The sequence below is a fragment of the Acomys russatus genome, chromosome 11 (genome assembly GCF_903995435.1).
Source record: "Acomys russatus chromosome 11, mAcoRus1.1, whole genome shotgun sequence".
Classification (NCBI taxonomy): Eukaryota; Metazoa; Chordata; class Mammalia; order Rodentia; family Muridae; genus Acomys; species Acomys russatus.
The window spans coordinates 42,197,961-42,219,960 of record NC_067147.1 but is presented as its reverse complement, the minus strand read 5'-3'; the positions used below and the strand labels follow the sequence as shown (position 1 = coordinate 42,219,960).

At 38.4% G+C, this 22,000-nt stretch overlaps 1 protein-coding gene across 1 annotated transcript in view; it reads right to left on the bottom strand.

The window, feature by feature from the left end:
* The window catches only part of Ctnna3 (catenin alpha 3), a 1,456,883-nt gene that overhangs the window by 262,313 nt on the left and 1,172,570 nt on the right, over nucleotides 1-22,000 (bottom strand). The window contains exon 13 of the mRNA XM_051153175.1: nucleotides 558-709. Within this exon, the coding sequence (XP_051009132.1) occupies nucleotides 558-709 (152 nt within the window). The remainder of the gene's footprint in view (nucleotides 1-557; nucleotides 710-22,000) is intronic.

The following is a 22,000-nucleotide window of genomic DNA, read 5'->3' as shown; positions in this document are numbered from 1 at the left end:
TATACAGTATATCCACAACCAATGATCCAGTCACACCCTTGGGAAAGTGATTTTTTTTTCTCAAATAAAGTATGCCCAGATTGGGACGTTTAAAGGACTTGTTGTTCCTAGCAGCTCTAGAAGTCAGATTTCTTTCAGGATGTAGCTTGAGTCTATGCCTAGGATGGGAGGATTTGGCCACAGAAACACCTTATTTAAGCTGTGAGATATTTCCTTGCTGCTTGTTAGGGAAAGCAAACATGTTATTTCTGTTCTTTTGTTTTGTTTTGTTTTCGCTCTTGATCATGCTGTGAGAGACACCTGTGTAAAAATGAGGCTTCTCATTTCTCCATATGCTATGGGTTAATGTACTCTCCTGCCTAAATTATAATCAAATGCGGAAGTCAAATGGCACTAGATCTGGCTTTGGAGAAACACTGGGATTTGGAAATACTGATGAATTTCAGGACTGATGGTAGACCACAGAAATCAAACATTTCTTGGTATCCTCTCAGGCACTCCAGAGAGTGGGGAATTCTGAAATAACTCAGGAACAGGTCAAGTGGGCTTGGGCTTACCCGAATCATCATGACGGAACATCTGATATCATGAATTGTGTCATAGATCTTCTTTGAGATGTCCACAAACTGGTTATCATCCAGCACAGTCAGTGAGTTCTTGCTTAGTGCATCCAAGGCAACGTTCACTTGACTCACGAACTCTGGGATCACTATGAAAATAAGTTATAAAATATTTTATCCTTTGTATTTCTGGATTTCTTTAGCTTCCAAGAAATGCAGAATTGCATTTTAAATGAATATCTTGCTGCTAGACTCTTAATAAATTTAATAGAGACTCAAATATTATGGAAGAGTTATTTTGACCCCTGGAAAATAAAAGCAATGAAAAGTTTAGTTATGGAAACATAAAATATTCTCTTCTTTTTCATGCTATGCTTCTTTTGAACAAGCTTGGGAGCATTTCTCATTCTAAAACTACTAAATATGAAGGTCAAGAAATTGAAAACTTGGGTTAATGTGGAATGGAGTTGGAATAATGACCATGAAGACATTGAAGGAAAGAAAACACCTGTCTCAGCAGGTGCAGTTCCTGCTGCCAATCCTAACAAACTGATTTTGATATCTAAGACCCACAAGGTAGAAGGAGACAGTTGACTCCTACAGACTGTCTTCTCAGCGTCACCTGTATGACATGGTGTGCACATGCACTCATGTGAAAGTCAATGCCATTAAAAACTGAAACCGCCAACAATGTTTCTAAATTGCTAAATAGATGTTCTGTTATAGATAGTAATTTTCTCTTATAAGAAAAAATAAAGGTGTTAGGAATATTCTTTGGGTAAGATTTTTCTCCATAATCAAAATAATAAAAAAGAACTTGACTGCAGTCTTATGCACCCAAGCTCAGGAAGAGATGAATGCCGACTATATACAAGGGCGAATTAGCCGGCCATGGTAGCACAAACCTTTAACCCCAGCACTCAGATTGCTGTGAGTTCAAGGCCAACCTGGTCTACAGATTGAGCCCAGGACAACCAAGGCTACACAGAGAAACCCTGTCTCTAAAATAAAAAATAAAACAAAAACAACAATGACAAACAAAGGAAGAATCTTCTTAAGCCAACCTATGGATTTTTAAAGTAAGAGATTAAAATAAATATGAAATTTTAAAAAACTTCTCCAACTTTAAATGTAAAATAAATGGGGCCAGAGAAATGTCTCAGCAGTTAGAAACAGGTACTCTTTTTTCAGTAGATTTGGATTTGATTCTTAACACTCATATGAGGCAGCTCTAAACCGTTTGTAACTCCACTCACAGGATGGATTAATGCCTCTGCACTTCGCAAGGCTTCTTGCTGATAGCGTCTTAAGGCGACCAAAGCACACATTATGCTGAGAGACAGGGAATGTGAGAGAGACCTCACCAGAACTACTCTTGAGGTAACCCATTAGCACCCAAATCCATCAGTGAATATATTTATGGATGAATCTGTTTATGACTACAGTATGGATCTCTTGAAGGTTACATTGGGATCTGTCTTTTAATATCTCTTAATGAGAACTAGCTTTCAACAAAGTTTTGTAGGGTCCAGCCACAACAGCATAGCAATGTTCTACCCTTTTCCCAGTCACCCATTGAAAGCAAACAGGTAAATGACCTCTTCAGGATCTCTATCCAAATACCAAATGAAATACATTTTACCATCTAATTATATCCTAGCTCCATTGCCAAATTGTAACCTCACTGCCACCAGCCATCATCATCTCCTACCTGAGACCACTCTATGGTCCTACTCCAGTTTAAAGCATGGTCATTTCTTAGGCCCATCCATCTTAATAAAGAAACAACTTCTTACTCTTAAAATAAAAAAAGAGATCATTTGCCACAAAATCTGCAGCTGCTAAATTGTTTCTTGGGTGAGTCATGCCATTACTGTGATTTTAAGTTTTCAATGACTTGAAATCTTTTCATGTTTGTATAATAGGTGTATACCCTGGCATGTACTAGACACATATTTTAGTGAGCTGAGTGGCTGAAGAAATGCATAATAAAATATACAAAAGCTGAGCTAAAGTATGGGGGCAACACTGACTACTCAGCTTCCATTTCAATGTGATTTAGGTTTTGTTCATTTCTGAGGTACATCAAAACATATTTATACAGTCCTCTAGAAGCATTCAAACCTGAGTGATTGAATATATATGTATTTGTTATTCATTCATTCATTTTACAATGTAGAGAGAAGTGGAAACTCAATAAAAATATGTCTACCTATTCCATATCTCCTTCAGGTTCTAGTTGTGAATGCAAGACACTCACCCAGGTCACTGCCATAAACAGAGAAAGTTAATGACATCCTTTGTTCATAGTGGAGTAGCAAGCAAAATGCTCTCACAAAATGTTACAGCCTGTTGAACAAAAGTCCCCTACCCTCCTAGCTGAAAACTATTTTTGCCAACATACAGGTAACACATTACGTATCAAATTGACACTCTCAATCTGTTAGCATCTTTGTAACAGCAAAGCCATCCCCATTATCTTTCTTCCTCTTCTGGAAGTACAGATGGGAACTGCAATGTTTTCCTAGCACTCAATGCATTTTTCTTTCATTGCCTTAAGCATCACCTGTTTCTGTGCTTTACTTAGAGCACAGTCATGAGGTTGCATGGATCTAACCAGGAATTACTGTTTTTAATACTTCCAGGAAAATACAAAGTGAATATATTATAATTAACTACTTAAAGATGATGTAGGAATATAAAAAATAGTCTGTCTTGAGTCTACCTGGGTTTTAAAAAATATGCAGGTCTGCCTAGATGGCTCACTGGGACAAGGAAGGTTACTGCCAAGCTAGAAGGTCCCTGGGACCCACATAGTGGAAGCAGAGAATTGACAGCCACTAATTTTCTTCTGATCTTCACACACACACACACACACACACACACACACACACACACACACACACACAAACACAAACACACACACACACACATAAACACACATACATACACATACCCAAAAAGCAAATAAGATAAGAAATACATGCTTCTCAATCATTCATCAAAAAGAGGTATATATTAGGTAAATTCATTCTAATTAATTGTAATGTTAAGGCAGACTTCTGAAATTTGAAGCGTTGGTTTATGAAAGGAAGGTAGACTTGGGGACAATATCCCGCTTGCTTCAAACAAAGGATCTTGTCTATTTCTTACTCCAAATTCTAAATCTGTTCTGAGCACTTTCGGGAATCCGCGCTCTCTCTCTTCCCCATTTTCAGAATATACAGAGCGACAGCTAACCTTCTTTGTGTGGAGATCAGAAGGCAGCCTCACGCTCTGGTCCTCACTTTCCACCTTATTTGAGGAAGTGTCTCTCTTGTCAATTTCTGCTTACGTCATGAAGGTCCATGAGCTTCCGGAGGATTTTCTGTCTCTGTGTCCGCCTTTCTCCAGGGAAGCACAAGGACCTCTGGCTACTGTGCTGTGCCTTACTTGGGTTCTAGCGTTCTCCCAGCTCCCTCTGAGTTCTTACTCAGCACCATGTGGAACTTTTCACATGCGTGTCTATTGTAAGCCTCACAGCAGCTTTAGGAGTCGGGAACTATTACTATCCTGATTTAAGTGATGGGGAAGCTGACGTCATGCAGCCAATCAGTGAAGAGCTGGTAATGGAGACTCTGGAGCCTGCTCTCTGAACCATAAATCTTTGCTGCCTCCTTTTTAATAAGTAAAGTCCTTAAGGCTTCAAAACTACAATGCTCCTGGGAAAATTAATGTTAATTTCCTGACGATGAGGTTAAGAGACCTATGAAGCCAAATTCTGCTAAGCCTTGAGTCTCTCCAGTAGTAACCCAAGAATATTTTATCCCTTTTTAATCTTTGCTAACTTGATTATGTGCATTTGAAAGTAGATGAAGGTCCATAATTACTAATTAAGTGGGTCAGCAAAGAGTTCAGACTCATTATAGGTGATGTTTAGAAATGACATCACCAATTCGTGTTGTCAGCCACTGATAAACCCAGATTAAACTATTTACAATTACATTTCTATCTTTGGAGATTACTAATGTAGAACAGTTGTCCTTTGAAAATTCACATAGAACCAAGTCTCATTATGGTGTCCTGTGCAGCTGCAGGTGGGGAGCAATTTGTAACAGAAAATACAACTAAGCAGAGAGTGGCTTCGGTAATCATGTCATATCCTTTGTTTCCTTTTTCTCTAACATGAATATTATGGCTCACATTGGTTTAATATTCATGGTTCTAATATGGATCCTGTAATAGGGAATTGTATGAAATCTCCAAATATGCATGGGCTCCGAGTCTATGATAGGGTCTTTTCAGAAAGGCTGCCCCTTTTCAGTGGTTGTGTCATAGGGTTGTGACTAATTCTGAACACTTAGGACAGGTCATACAGTTAACAGGTACAGCACTTCTGTCCTTACAAATTCTGCATCTACCTTTTAAGCAGTTGGGTCATGTCCAAGAGCTAGGAAGTAAAAGAAAATAAAAGGGCTTCTAGACATAGATTTTTAAGACTTTAAAAAAGTGTGTGTGTGTGTGTGTGTGTGTGTGTGTGTGCGCGCGCGCGCGTGTGTGTTTTAGAAGTATAAGGGCATTGGATCTCTTGGTAGCAAGAGTCACAGGCAATTGTGAGTTGCCAGATGTGGGTGCCAGGAACTACATTTTAGTCCTCTACAAGAGCAGCATACACTTTTAACCTCTCTAGCCCAAAGCATGGCTTAACAAAGTTGTTAACTATGCTCTTAGTCTCTCACAGAGATATGCTATTACATATAAATATGTGGTTACTTAATAGGCTGCGTATCTATGTTTGAATGCCTTCAACGATAGAAACCAACTCATTCTCTAAGGTTATACTTTGAAAAGTTTGATGCTTACGCCATATATTTATACTAATATTTAAATTACATTAAGGTATCTAAATGCCTTAATTAATAAAATTAATACTTAAAAAAGATGGGCATATTTAAAACAGGGCCTCTGCAAAGGAATACTTATATATTTTTCTGTACAATATATCACTTGGTTTTAAGAGCTAATAAGTTGCCTGTTAATTTTTTCTGAGTTAAGATTTTCTAATATTTGTGGAACACACATATTACTGAGGACTTTAATATTTTATTTTATTTAGTGGAGTATGTATGTGGGGGGATATCAAAAATAAGCAACCCCCCAAAAAAAATCATCCAAACCTGAAATTCTCCAAGCACAATCCTGCCAGGTAAGAATCCTACAGAATTCAGGCTGAAGAGGTATCTCAGTGGGAAGAAGCTCTTGTCACCAAATCTGAAAACCCAAATTCAACCCCTGGGACTCCCATAATTAAGAGAGAACCCATTATCGAAGCGCTCTAACATCTACATTATTAATACCAACTCCTTCTCCTGGAACTACTCAGACTTCACCAACTCAAATTGTTTTGAGTTGGGATAATGAGTCTTCAACATGCTCTCCATTGCTGTTTTTGGTACCCAAGTCTCTGAGTTCTCCATTCCTTTGTTGTGTTATCTGTATGCCCAGTAAACAGAGCAGGAGTGATAGATATGAACTAATCTTTTAAGTAGGTTAAACAGATGTTATAGTTTCCATCTTGGTCATTTTTTCCATCATATCACCTGTTCTAGATACTTTACCTCTAACTCATAAACAGCCGGCGGAGAGGCTGACATCATCAGGAACTAGCACTGCTAAGAAAGACCTAGCAAGCCTGTGTAAATTCATGCAACAGCTAGTAGAGTGAGTACCATCCTTCAGTAGCCTAAGTGTTAAGAACTACCCAGCCGAGCCTCCTCTGTATTTCTGACATCCAGAAAATGCATAAAACAACCTTTGCTGTTTTAAAAGTATGAAGTATTTTTTTTCACAGTGTCAGACTACTATGCTATGAAACACATTTCTTATGGGAGAATGGATTAGTTTATCTGTTCCTCTAACAAAGCAAATCATATTGTATACACTCTCACATCTTGTTTCCTTATACTTAAATATATGCGGTTTGTCTCTCATTGTGCACAGTATTATATTTTCATCCTGACTGTTGTATACAATTCCATTGTACACTGATGCTCCTATTCATCGATTTAGTGCAGCTCTGAACGCATTTATTCAGGGACTAAGGAGATAGTTCTGTAGTAAAAACATTCGCTGTGCAGACATCAGACCCTGAGTTCAGTCCTAGCACACAGATACAACTACAAGTTGAGTGGAGCCGGCTGTGACCTCAGAGCTAGGGAAGCAGAGCTTGTAGGAAACCCTGAAGCTTGTTGCCCACTCAGCCTAAGCTCTTCAAAGAGCTGTGGGCCACACTGAGAGACCTTGTCTCACTGACTAAGTAATACTTGCTACGGTGAATGCCTTTTTACAAATAACACCTGAAGTTCATCTCTCAATCTCTCCCTGATACCTCCCCTCTCTCCCAGATTCACTTTTCCTCCATTTTCCTTGAGAAAGGAGCAGGCCTCCCAGGGGTATCAACCAAACATGGCATAACAAGTTACAAAAGACTAGGAACAGCTCCTCATTTCAAGGCTGGATGAGGCAACCCAGTGTAAGGAAGAGGGTCCTGAAGGCAAGGAAAAGAGTCATAGACAGCCCCTGTCCCTACGGTTAGGAGTCCCACAGAACACGAAGCTGCACAGCCATAACATACGCAGAGGACCTAGGTTAGACCCATACAGGGTCCATGATTGTCATTTCACTCTCTGTGAGCCCTTATGAGTCCTGCTTAATTGATACTGAGGGGCATGTTGCAGGACAGCACAGTTATAGAATGAAATAAAACAATTTAAAAAAATCCCATGAGTGTGGATTGCAATAGGTCTGCCATCTTGATTCACACATTCACATTCTAATGACATTACCGACTGCTTAAGATTGATAAGTAAATAAGACAGCACAGCTTGCTCTGCCGCATTTCACATACACTCTGAAAAGAAAGTCTTGCTTAGTAAAAAAAAAAGGAACAAGGGAACTTGTCATCTTTAAGGGACTAAGAATAAGAAGCAGAGATATGGGAGAAAACTTCCTAAGAATAATTTTGTATATTTTTTGACTTTTGAAAGCAATTATGATTCCATAATTTTAAAACAGATAAAAACTGAAGAAATAAGCACATAGATGACAACACAGGAAGAATTGGAAATATTTTGAGTTGTCAAGGTATGAATGATTGCATTATTCACACTTTGTTGCGAATCCACTGGTCACATTCAGCTTGTAGTTAGAAAGTTGAGAGTGATGAACACTGCTTTCTCCATTTTATTCAGTGCAGGACCTCAGCAACGGAATGATGCTGCCTATCTTGAGGGTGGATCTTCCCAACTCAGTCAAATCTCCTTGGAAGACCCTTACAGGCATGCCTAGAGGTCTTCTAGATGTTCCTAAATCACACCAAGTTGATAGCCAAGGCTACGCATCAGAAGAGGCTAACATGCTGAGCGCTGTTAGAACTAGGCACCAGCTCTTAATCACTGGCAGTATTCTATGCTTTGCTGCCAGTATACACTCTCCGTAATAGAAATGTTGATGAGTGAAATAACTAGGATTTTCATACTTTGCATTTAGAAAATTTAGATATATTTGCTGTATAGTGTTTATCTTTGAAGACTACAGGATTCTACATTTGTTGATATTAAATCTACGACATAAGATATAATATGACACTTTTACCTTGTATACTTTATTCTTTAATATCCTTTAGGTATTTTTAAATGGATTTTTATATTACTGTGAAAGATTATAGGCTAAATCTTATTGATGGCTGTGATTATATTTTCTGGATTAATAGTTATTTCCTGTACTTCATAAGAACTTGTTCTACACAGAGATACAAGACTAAGAATTTTAAAGAACAAGTTCATGTTTCTTATATCTGATTTTCATTTATCTTGAATCTTTGTAAAACTATAATCAATAATTAAAACTTCAAGGAACCTAAATTTATATGGCTTAAATATTCAAGTATGTTTAATTCATAGGCAGTGTTCTAGAAAGCGGACTAGAAATTGATTATAAGACTTTGTGTAAGAAATTGATGCTGTCTTTTTACTAATACTTGTTGAACACATTAGAAAAACTCTTACATTCCATTTATAGCAACTTTAATGCCTATTAAAATAAGTATCTCATAATTTCTTCTCCTTTTGTGGGGAGGAGTAATCGATAGATTACATTGAAAATACTTTAAAAGCAGATGACAAATGAGGAATATTTACAAGTATCCTTTAAGACATGCAACTTTTTAAATTTTTATAGAATTTAAACAATTTATCCAGATTATATCTAAATTTTTATCCCCTCACTTGTATCTTTCCATGCACCCTCCCTCCCTCTTTCACTCTATTTCCCTCACCTAGGCCTATAACAGAAGGGGACCTCCTCCCCCACTATATGATCACAGCCTATCAGGTCCCATCCAGGTAGCTTGCTTACCCTTTCTCTGAGTGCCACTAGGCCCCTCACCAAGGTGAAATAGTCAAATAGGGGACACTATAGTTCATGTCAGCATCAGTCTCTGTTCTCCATACAACTCTGGAAGATGTCCTGTCCATTGGCTAGATCTGAATAGGGGGTCTAGGTTTATTGAATCCATTGTCCTTGGTTGGTACAGTAATTTGAGCAGATGCCCCTGGGTCCACATCCGCCAACCTTGATGGTCTTCTTGTAGGGTTCTAGGACACTCTGGGTCCTTCCATTTTTCCATTCTCCCATACCTCTCTGACCTGGAGTCCCAATAGGAAGTCCCAGCATCTACCCCAATCCCCCACTAATAAGACTCTGAGAGGACATCCTTGTTGGGCTAGTGTCCAATTATAAGCAAGTATATACCATGTGTATTTTTCTGGGTCTGGGTTAACTCATTGAGGATGATCATTTCTAGTTCGATCCATTTGCCTGCAAATTTCAAGATTTCCTTGTTTTTAATAGCTGAGTAGTATTCTGTAGTATAAATATACCATAGTTTCTTTATCCATTCTTCAACTGAGGGACATCTAGGTTGTTTCCAGATTCTGGCTATTATGAATAAGGCTGCTTTGAACATAGTCGAGCAGATGTCCTTGTTGAGTGGTGGAGCATTCTTTGGATATATTCCAAGGAATGGAATAGCTGAGTCTTGAAATAGCCATATTCCAAGTTTTCTGAGAAAGCACCAGATTGATTTCCAAAGTGGTTGTACCAGTTAGCACTCCAGCCAGCAATGAAGGAGTGTTCCCCTTTCTCCACATCCTCGCCAGTATGTGCTGTCACCTGAGTTTTTGAAGATATGTAACTCTTTAGGGAAATTCAGTAAACTAGAACTATGAAAAGTCAAAGAAAAAAAAAAAAGGACAAAGAAAGAGAGAGCAAAGGATCTAAGGTTCTCTTCTGAAAAATGAGCAAATTGGTCATTTGTTCTCTTTGATCATACATGATCAATTCTCTATTCATATTGTGCACTGTGTTCACTTTCTCTGCTTACATTTCCTCATAAGCAGAAAGGCATTGAGGGAAACTGGTGGATAGGAATGTGGAGAGATGTTTAGATGGATCAATGCAAGGGAGATCAGGAAAGGCTGTTGGGATTAAAAAAAAATCAGTCAAGTAAGTGCATGTTAGTTATGATTTGTTAATCACAGAAATAGAGGCTTGTGTTCCAACTGTTTTCTGATTCCAAAATTGAATTCAAACAACTTCAAAATGAGAGTCCCATATTATTTTCAAATAAGGTTAATAGACTAGAAGTCATTCATGCATCAAAAGTGGGGAATAAAGCATAATTTTGTAAAATCCTAGTGTCAGGGAAGAGTATTAAGTGGAAGACTGCTCTCTTGCATTCTTGGCAAATAATTGAGCTGCATGAGTGGCAGTCTCCTCTGAAAAGAAGCTGTTCATTAAGGGAAACATGAAGGCCTAGAGAGATGGCTCATGGGAAAACAGCACATGCAGCTCTGACAGAGGACCCGAGTTTGGTTCCCAGCACCTACATGAGTGCCTCACAATTGCCTGTAACTCCAATTCCAGAGGATCTGACACCTTCTGCTGGCTTCTGTGGATACCCCCAGTCATGTGAACCTAATCTCATGCAGACATATACACACATATGCATAATTTAAATGCAAATTAAACCTTTAAAACATATAAGAAATTTGAATAACCTTTTCTTAAACATGTGTATTGAGAAAACTCGATGTGTCATATTTCATTTTACTATGGATGTGAATGGCTACTGTGTGGAGGGCATTATTTTCTTCAATGGATGCCATGGAGGATGTAGTTGGAAGAAGATAGTATTTGAAAGGAAAAAAAGGAATAGTAGTGATTAATAGGTATAAATATAATCATATTACAATATAAATAACTGAGGAACTGATTAAAGAACAAACAGAAGAAGGGACATAATTTGCAGACCTCTGAATTAGAGTTGCACCTAACTTAACATAGTATATTTTCAAACGATAGTGGACCACCTCACAAAGAGTGTAAATGTCCACAAGTGTATATTACAACTTTTCTTCATTAGTTAATTTTGTTATTATATATTTTATTATATATTCATTCTAGAATGCTAGCATTTTTAATTTAACCATATTATTGATTAAATCACAGTAAAAGAAGAAGAAACAATAGTCTTTACAAGTCCAATTAAAGAAGACACTAGAGAAATATTCATAAGATTGTATATTGGTCATATTTTAAATTACTGTGACAATATACCTGATATAATCAATTTAAAGATCAGAAAAGGTATGTTTTGCTTCACAGTTTGGAAGACTTTGCTTCTTAATTTCCTGACTTTTCTTGGGCCTCTAACAAGGCATAAGTGGTACAGTAAATTGTTTGCCTCATGACAGTGAAGAAGCAAATGAGTGGACAGGAAGTAGATGAAGTCTCAAAAGAACCTTCAAATGCATATCTCCCATGATCTAATGCCCTCTTACTAATGTTGCTCATAAAGATTCACACCATTTTGCAACTGAGCCAACAAGTACCAAGATTTTCAAATGTGGGCCTTTGTAGGATAGCCTATATTCAAAAAACAGAAGGGTATTTCCAATGTTTTTCCTTGTATGTGTGTTTTGCCCACAGGTACGTCTTCACATGTGTGTGTTGTGCCTACAGAGACCTGAAGAGGATGGATCCTTGTGGCTACAGTTACAGATAGTTAGGAGCTAGTATCTGGATGTTAGTAACGGAGTAAGAATCCTTTGGAACAACAGCCAGCACGCTTAACCACTGAGCCATCTCTCCAGCCTCCAGAAGACTCTTGTTTAGACAATATTAGCACCACTTTCACAGAGTTAAACTCCTACAAGAGCAAGAGGCTTGCTTTGTACATGTTTCTTATATGATGTGATGATTAAATGTAGAGGATTCTCCTATTTAATAGACAATGCATGACTTATCTAAGCATGACTTTCGATAAAAATAAAACACCAGTTACATGAAACGAATGTCAATGGTGAGTTACAGCTTAAAGAATGACTATATGTGGCCACGAGACATTAGAAATTCCATTTAATTTAAGATACTAAGTGCTGAGGTGAATTAATATATTTTGTTAACAATAATTTGTCTTTTTTCGTCTTTATTCTGTTTTGGGATTTTGGGTTTTTTTTTGTTTGTTTGTTTGTTTGTTTGGTTTGGTTTTGCTTGTTGTGGTTTTGATAGCCATTTTTAGTTTTTTTAATGTATTTTATTTATTCACATTACATACTAAATTGTTATGTCCTCACTCTTATCTTCCTGTACTCACCATCCCTCCCTCTTCTGTACTATGTCCTTCCCCTAGACCCCTGATAGAGGGGTCCTTCCTACCACACTGTCTGGCCACAGGCTGTTAGGTCTCATTAGGATTGCCTACATCCCCTTCCTCTGTGTACCCACAAGGCCATCTTGCCAAGGGGTAGTGACTAAATTGTGGACACCGAAGTGTATGTCAGAGGTTCATCAGCAGTTCCCCCCACACCCCACATGGAGAACGAGCTGTCCATCAGCTACATAGAAACAGGGGGCCTTGGTTCTCTGCATGCATTGCCCTTGGTTGGTACATCCGTTTGTCTAGGCCCCCTGTATCGGGATCTGCAGGCCTTGATGGTCTCCCAGTGGAGCTCTGCTCCCTCCATGACCTTCCATCCCCATCTCTTCCCTATAACTCCCAGTGCTGTGCCCAAAGTCCAGCTTTGATGGCTAAGATAAAAAACTCAAGTGACAGGGCATGCTGGCAAGGATGTGGAGAAAAGAGAACACTCCTCCATTGCTAGTGGGAGTGCAAACTTGTACAACCACTTTGGAAATCAATATGGTGCTTTCTAAGAAAACCGAGAACAGCTCTACATCAAGATGCAGCTATACCTCTCCTAGGCATACACCTAGAAGATCTCCACCATACAACAAGGACATTTACTCAACTATGTTCATAGCAGCCTTATTCTTAATAGCCAGAATCTGAAAAAAAACCTAAATGTCCCTCAACCAAAGAATGGATAATGAAAATGTGGTACATTCACACAGTGGAATACTATTCAGCTATTAAAAACAAGGAAATGTTGAAATTTGCAGGCAAATGGATGGAACTAGAAATGATCATCCTGAATGAGACAACCCAGACACAGAAAGACATGCATAGTATATATTCACTTATAAGTGGATGTTAGTGCAACATGGATGTCCTCTGAGAGACTCCACCCCTCAGGGAATTAGTTTTGGTTGTTATTAATGTTGTTTTGCGACAGTCTCATTAACCCAGGATAGTCTAAAACTTTCTATGAAGTCCAGATAGATACCCTGCCTCTACCTCCTAGGTACTACGATTACAGCTGAATTTCATAATTTGTTCTGAAATAACTAATACAAGCTATTTTATACTCAAGTTTTCTTCTAAAATCTATGTCTTTTTTGCTCCCCTTCCTACCAATGGGCATCTCTAAGGCTGGGTTTCCTGTAACTACTGAATCTCCACGAGAGAGTGTTCTTCCCTCTAATTAAGGCAGAATTAAAAAAAAAATGTACCTCAAATGTTGTTCAAAATACAACTACATCATAGCACAGATGTTGGTCATTACTTTATTCTTATTTATTCCTTTGTATGGCAAATCTTTCTTTCTTATGAGTATAGAACATAGTTAGTTACTGTTTAGGAGAATCTCTTGGGTTTGTACATACTAAATCCAAAGTTCATGGGTTATAAATGTAATATCCACATATATATGGTTCTGGTCCATATGTTGAGGTCTTTCAAAGATAGTTCAAAGTGGATGAACTTGAGAGGACAATCTCCAGGGCAGTATTTGTGGATGTGTGCCAACAGGAAGAGAGACCTATGCAAGTCCTCATTCTTTTCCACTGCAATGTTTCCTGGCATTGTTAGATGCAATGAGAAGGCCTTCACTAGATGCCATTGAGATAGATGCTTCCCAGTCCCCACAACTATGACATAGATGCATTGCTACTCTCTATGAATTTCCCATTTTATATATTTTGCTATGCTAGTAGGCTAATGCAGACTGGTTTACAGCTCTATCCCACTTTTCATTCTGGATCACTATGCACTAGTTTTCCTGTTGTCACTATAGTATACTAAAAAAAAACCCACTATTATTCTAGTTACTCATCACTCTATTTCATGTCTGAATAAATTAATATTGACATATGTATTTAATTTGTACTGATAAAGTATTTCTTAAGTTGTACAGTTTTATGCCTGGTAATTAAAATTGGGTTTTCTTTTCTGAAATGCTGCATCTACAATTTCACCAAAAGTCAAAGTTATAAGTTGTTTTTTTTTTTTTTTTTTTTTTTTGTGTGTGTGTGTGTGTGTGTGTGTGTGTGTGTGTGGAAATAGTTGCCTCACCCTGGTCTGGGGTCACTCCACATGAAAACATTCAGTTCTCAAACCTCTTCTGTTGCCATCCACTGAAGGTCTGCTGTAGCCCCTGGCTTCACCTCCACAGTGCACACACTGTACATTCAGTGCATTGCTGATGCACAGAGCTCTGAAGCTAAGAGGATTAATTAGGATAAAACCCCAAATACTCAAAGCTACTACCAAATCCTGTATCAGCAAAAGTACGCAGAAACCCTTGCGTTTGAGGCACAACAAGAGTCTCACAGAGAGTTTTATTATTTCTACCTCTGAAAATCTACAAGTCATCATAAGGCTGCTCAGAAAATGAAGAGAGGAAAGTGTCTAAAATCATGTTTGCTTTTCTTAACCTTAATGCTCTTGGATCTATCTGATCCTTCCTTTTCCATCTGTTTATTAGGTTAAGGAGTCCTTTGTCCTCAGGCCACCTACAGATGCCTATATCCCTACACATGAGCTATGACTTCTATCTCCAGTGGTCCCTTTCTGCCTACCTGTATATTATTGATTTTTACTACAGACAAAAAAATCATTTAAATAGATATTCACTGTTTGATATGTATGATTATCACTATTTTAGAGATATCAAAACCAAAGTTTTGCCTCATTAAACAGAAATGCCTGCAAATCTATAGCTAGTAAAATTTACATCACAAATGCTTGTAAAGATGATGATGTGTCCTGTAAATCATATGTTTCAAGATTAAGATTTCCTTGAAGATGAAATAAGCACATGGACCACTACTGGATGATCACAGATGTAAGGTTTAATCATGTATTATGGTATAATCCAAGAACTCATTAATTACCTGTGAGCCGGAATTTCTTGTCAGCTCTAGAATCCAGATCAGAAAAAATGAATCTGCTGCTAGCAAAGGATATTAAACCTTGAAGGTTTAAAATGGAAAAAAAAAAAAAAAAAAAGGAGAATTTAGACTATACTTCTCTCAGTGCTGTAGAATGTCATTAAGACAACGTCAGAGGTTTCACAGTTGGTGGTTTTAACTGTCCTTTCTTAATTCATGATGTAATTAATAACACTTAATAGTGGGATTCTGATATGACTATCAATGTAGAACTGAATCAAAGCTCCCAGGATCCGGAATAAAACTTCTTTCTAGTGCCATCTACTACTTTTGGGGGTTAAAATCCACAATCCTAGTAAAAATGGTCATTTCTAAGAGAGTTCTGGGAGCATGTGACATTTTCTAGGAAATTAGGCTTGCCTCAATTAACCGTGAGTGTGCGACCTTGTTTGTGTTTTACCAAATTTTTCAGAGTACTCAATGTAGAATCCAATAACAATCATCATTTTATCCTTCGGAACCCTTCCTATCATTAGCTAGGCATTACTTTAATGTGCTCAGTCTTATTCCCTTGCAGCATGCTTGTAATACAATTTTATCTTCTGGTCATAATTAATGGCCTGAAAAGATGTTTTCAGAGTGGATTTCTACTAAGCTTCCATGAGGGTGTCTCAGGAGTCTATGTAAATGGGGGGGGGGAGATAGAGCAGGGGGAGGAGCCTGATGGGACCAGCAAGGCTTCCCACACTTAATGCTGCATCATAGAAAAAAAAAAACAAAAAAAAAACCACTTTTGTCATTAGTTTTACCTAGTAAGGTTTCATTTTAATAGAATAAAATTCTGTCTCTGTGTCTGTGTCTGTGTCTGTGTCTCTGTCTCTGTCTGTGTCTGTCTGTCTGTCTGTCTGTCTGTCTGTCTGTCTGTCTCTCTCTCTCTCTCGCTCTCTCTCTCTCTCTCACACACACACACACACACACACACACACACACACAAAGATAGTTTGGGAATAACTAACATAGTGATCATAGAAGCAGTGAACTAAATAGACTGTTAAGTTGAAGTGGCAAGCTGTTAGGCTACTACTGTGCTAGGCAGTTCACGAAGGGCTGAGGACGGGTGTTGACAACAGCAGTAAGGAGAATGAGGCTGTTGCCTCTGAGATAGAGATTTTAGTGCTGATCAAGGCTCAGGTGCATGGGTGTAAGAAAGGGACTACAGAGTCGGTCGCAAATTCCAATAGAAAAGAAGAAATATAAACCCTAATAAAGAAGCCAGACATGCAAAGGAGATCTTTGAGAGAGTGAGGCCTATTTGTGGTGAGTTTAGGTAAACTGAAGTTCCAGTTATCTACCAGAGAGAGGAGGGATGCAGAAGAAAAGAGGGAAGGAAGGAGGTTGGGACACAGATAGTGACACGGGTCAAATGGACCCTTGCATGGAGATCACAATTGAAGCCGTGACATTAAATCAAATCATGGAAATGTAAACAACGTTCATGCTAGGGGAAAATTTGTAACAGTACAGCTAAGCAAGGTGACATAGATAAGACAGACAGTTAATTTGGAGCTAATCTACTATATGCTTACTGCTTTGTTATTTTTTTACCCGCAATTTAAATGAAGAAACAAAACCAAATCATCTTTGTTGGTAGTATTTTAACAGTTTTATTTTGAACAAGAGGGACTTCATTATTCTAACAACTGCCTTATATAATGTGTATGAAATAATATATGCATCACAAAAGAAAAAACTATGAAAATCAAGTGGTTTCTAAAATGAAGAACTGAAGTATTTGTTGATATTATTACCTTTTAATTGTATCTTATCACAGTAAGACATTTTTGTTTTCATCACTCATTAATGAAACTGAATTAATTTAATGCATAGAAGAACAACAAATCTTACTCAAGCATTCTAAACACTGGCTGAACTACATAGGGATTGCCTTTCTAAACTCTCTGTAGACAATAGGAATTGGATCTGTATTGGACTGTCAGAAACCCAGTCTACATTTAGAATGGAACTAACTGTGCCTTACTGCCAAGATGGGGAACATGGCACTAGAATTAAAAGGCTGTGATTATAGACAGATACAGTTGTTGATTACACGTATGGTGGGCTCCTACAGAGAGAATCATACTGTCAGAGACCATTTGCAACAAAGCAATGTCAGACTCTAAGTTTCAAACAAACAAACAAGCAAAAAAACCTTCAAACTCTGCTCCCAGCACGAGGAATCAAACCCAGATGTGTCTGACCCAAGGGCTACAAGGCTACAAATGTCAAGCTCTCTGTGGCGTGACTGCTGCTGTCAACTACAAATGGGCTCTCTGCTGGCAAGGACAGCAGGTCACATATCTCAGTTATTGCTCAGAAAATAACCTGTCAGCACATCACCTGGACACAGTGGACAAGATAATTGTCCCAAGTTCTGTCAGGCAAAAAGTCCCAGACGTCTGAGGAAGTAATAATATGGGACAGGATACATTATTATTAAAATTATCTCTCTGTCTTCCTACTTTAGTAGGGAACACTCTGAAGGTGGTGGTGACATTTCATGACATTGACTGTTTCTTTCAAATATTTCTTGCTGAGGGAGGTGCACATATAACTTGTCATTAGTCATTAGGTCAGGTTAATGTTAGCCATGATAAAAGCCAGTACTAATGCTGATCCTGGTAGCATGTGCTTCTAATTCAGCACTGGGGAGGTATGTCAAGGCAGAATCCTGGGGACTTATGATCAGCCAGCCTAGTCAACTTGGTGTATGTCAAAATAAATAAAAATTAAAGGTGGACAGCTCCTGAGAAGCGACACTCAAGGTTGCCCTCTGGTCTCCATACATAAACTTACATACCTGCACCTACACATGCATACACACATGCAACACACACACACACACACACACACACACACACATGCCCATACACGCACACATCATAACATTTCCAGTCAATACACAGATTGCACATTTCATTTTCTGTTCATTTTTATTTTCAACCAAGACTATGAATAAACTCATAACACTGTGTACATAATTTCCAAGTCTGTGAAGGTATATTCAGTTACCTAGCAAGGAAATTAGCCCATTATTTAAAAAGGCTTTTTAAAAATGTAAAGGGAGAAGCAAGTAAATAAAGTTGTCCTGTCAAGGCATTTCATGACTCTTATGGGATAAAAGCAAAACTGTATGACTCCTATTGTACTTTGCCAGCTGTTGCTGAAATTGATTACAGCCCAAAAGGACTTTTGGGCTTATCATGGAATTAAAATGTCAATGAGGTCTTCCGAACAAAAGCTTGGGTTTACCTTTCTTCTTCTGCATACCATAGCTACTGAGCTCCGCCACCTTAATACATAGATATGTGGCACACTTTCTGTTTGCCTTTAGGTGTTTGTAGAGTTAATGTTGGAATCCTAAAAGCTTATCTTGTTCACTGGATTATTTTGGAAGGTAGACAGTCATGTGAGGCTCCAACCTTGGGGAAGATTTTCTGTGTAGATTTCAAGATCCTACTTCATTAAGTGTGGCATTTTAGAAAACATTGGCTAAGTATTGTTCTTCTCCCTAACTTTAAAGTAAAAATCATATGACAAGGTATTTGATTGATACTTGAGTAGGAATACTCAGGGAGTGATAGCTTAAAAACTGGATGCGTCAAATTAAAACCAGAGAGTTGGGCACTTTACTCTTGCTTTGATGAAAAAATATTCAGGAAAGTGAGCCTTGGGAGACAGCTCAATAGATGAAGAGATTCATGCAAAAACATGACTGCAGTTTGGTCCCAGTACAAAGTAAAAGACATATCAACCGTGTCCTGCCTTTAACATCAATACTCAGTAAATGGAGAGCCAAGACAAGAATCCTCAGAGAATATCTAGCTGGACCACATAAGCAGGGTTCAAGTGAGAGAACCTGACTCATTGTATAAACGGAGAGCCATCCAAGAAGGCATACATCGCTAACCTCTGGCCTCTATATGTACGCACATACACTTGCACACATACCCTCAGATATGCCAACATACACATAAGGATATGAATCTGTATTCATATATTTAGCACAGAGTGAACTTTTATTCATTTCCTTTTGAAAACTGACACTATATTTTCCTTCTTGGGAACAGAATTCAGTGAATGCTACAGAATTCAGTGAGCTGAAATGTTCATAAAATAAAATTTACAAGTAGATAGAGTCTATGTTTTTTCTGTATGTTTATACCCCAACAACGATGGGAGTGGAGTGATTTAATCCTACATAATTAGTTAGTAGGAAAGTAGAATCATTCCTATAAGATGCAGCTTTTAGATTAAAAACAAAATAATTTAAAAGTAATTTCCAGGAAATGATGGCGGCATAGAACAATGTAAGGCAGGCTCAGAATACAGTTAGACATGTAACTTCAGATTGGTTCTATATTTAAATGTAGACCTGACTTCCATCCCAAATTACACTGTCTCTGGTTTCCACTCAGGAAATCAGTCTGCTCTTTTATCCCGTTGTCCTCCAACCCACGTTTATAAAGAGTCTCCAGTATCTTCTGCCTCCAAATTAGGATACTTTCAGTAGCCTGAAGAGTACACTGGGATGAAAGTGGCTTTAGAAAGAGATGTTTCTTATTGTCTGGTGCAATATTCAGGCAATCTCTGTGGATCCTGCAGCTCAGCAATATCAACAGAGATCCAGGCTCCTCTGCTGTGTACACTTGCTAGTCCTCTCAGTGTTGGCTTTTGTCCTTAGGCTTATCACTGCATGGCTGCAAAGCAGTTACTGTAGCCAAGCTTCAAGTCTGCACATAGCCAAAGGCGGGAGGGAAGTAGACAGGCAGTATCCTCTTGTTTATCCAAGAAAAAAAATCCCCAATGTCGTATCTTTATTCTCTATTATCCAGCTAAGAGTATCATGACTACAGCTAGGAGCAACGGAATGGGATAGCTAACACTCTGTAAATAATATAAGCAGATTAGGCATTTGGATGGATTAGGAGCCCAGAATGATGAAGTCCCTTTCAACTCCAAGTGCTCATCATGTATTTAAAGTACGTTTAATGCAACACACATCAATAAGTAAGCCAGTTTATAGGAGCAGTAGAAATCCAAGAGCAAGATAAAATCTGGCAACAGAATACCAGCCAATAATGAGGCATCTATGGGAGCGATCTTACGTGTCACGTCAAAGCAGGATTTTTAGACTTAATACAACTACGTTATTATGTTTTTTATATAAAAGATGGGATTTGACATGAGATGGGACATTAAGGTTCTCCAGTTTCCATGAGCCGCAGTTAGTGAAATGATTCAAGGAAGTGAGACATTTCCCTTTGTTCCCCCAGACTTATCTATACAGCTTAAAGGACTTGACATTAAGATATAGGTAACTGTGGAGTGCCATGGCAACAGCGAGGATGAGGCTAAGCCATGAGGGAAACTGCTTTTGACTTGGAGCTAAATATCCAGTGGGCATAACTTCTCAGAGAAAGATACTTTGAGCAGGAGCATCATTTATTTCTTAGTTAAACTGAGGTTGTTTGCAACAATTCTGTCATAAGACAGATATTTGCTTGTGGAATCCTGAACAAAAGAAGGATACTGAGGGGGTGTAATTCAGATAACGTTACTTACATTAATATTGTTTGGTTTTGTTACTCTTTTACCAAGTAAATTGTGAGAGTACCATTGTTTTTCCATATCAACTTCTAGATTAGAAAGGTGTATCAAACACTCTAGGCCACCTAGGAACAGAAAACTTGAACCATGACAGCTACTGAAGGCATTGCTTTAAAACCTTAGCATTTCTCTTTAAAATGTGCTAAATATCAATATCACTTGTTCTCCTGCAACATTTCCCCCAATTTTGTGCTGATAGACTTTAGGAATGGAGAAAATAAAGATGAGCTTTCAAGGACTACTTGGAGCCCAAGATTTATGGGGGGAAAGACCCTTTATAGTTCTCAACATCTTCCGTTTGGGGGCCACTGATGGTGTGAACACCCAGGTCCCGTTTCTGACATGGGGTGAAGGCGGGTGATTGTGCAGCATAAGAGAAGAGAGACATATGATGGGAGTGTGCACACTGAATTTCAGCTGTTAGACAGTGAATCAGGTCTGACACCACACAGTGAATTCCTCTAATAACCTCAGTAAACTTTAATAAACTGTGTGTTAATTAACTCAGCTAGGAGGTCCTCCCCCCGTTTGGTTCATTATTGTAAAACTGCAATTATCATACAAGTCACTAACGAAGCAGTGGCATTGGAGATCCTACTGCCCAAAAGAGCTTTCTGATATTGGACTCTGAAAAACAGGGAAGACACCTGCAGCTAAGTCTTTACACAGTATTTTTAATTGAAGATAAATGGTGTCTTAGTTGGGGTTCCTATTGCTGTGATAAAACAGCATGACCAAAGGCAACTGTGGGAAGAAAGGGTTTATTTAGCTTACACTTCCACCTCACTGTCCATCATCAAAGGCAGTCAGGACAGGAGCTCAAGCAGGGCAGGAATCTGGAGTCAGGAGCTGATGGAGGTGCACTACCTACAGGCTTGTTCTCTATGGCCTGCTCAGCCTGCTTTCTTCTAGAATCTAGAACCACAATAGATGGGGCATTCCCTCACCAATTAATAATTAAGAATATGTTCTACAGACTTGCCTACAGCGTATCTTATGGAACCATTTTCTCATGTGAGGTTCCCTCTTCTCAGGTGATTATAGCTTGTGTTAGACTAAATGGAAGCCATCAATGAAGGTCATTACAATTGATGACTTAACAATATACTCAATATGTTGCAATGCACAGTTATATGTACCTTTTGTGTATACATCTATATCCA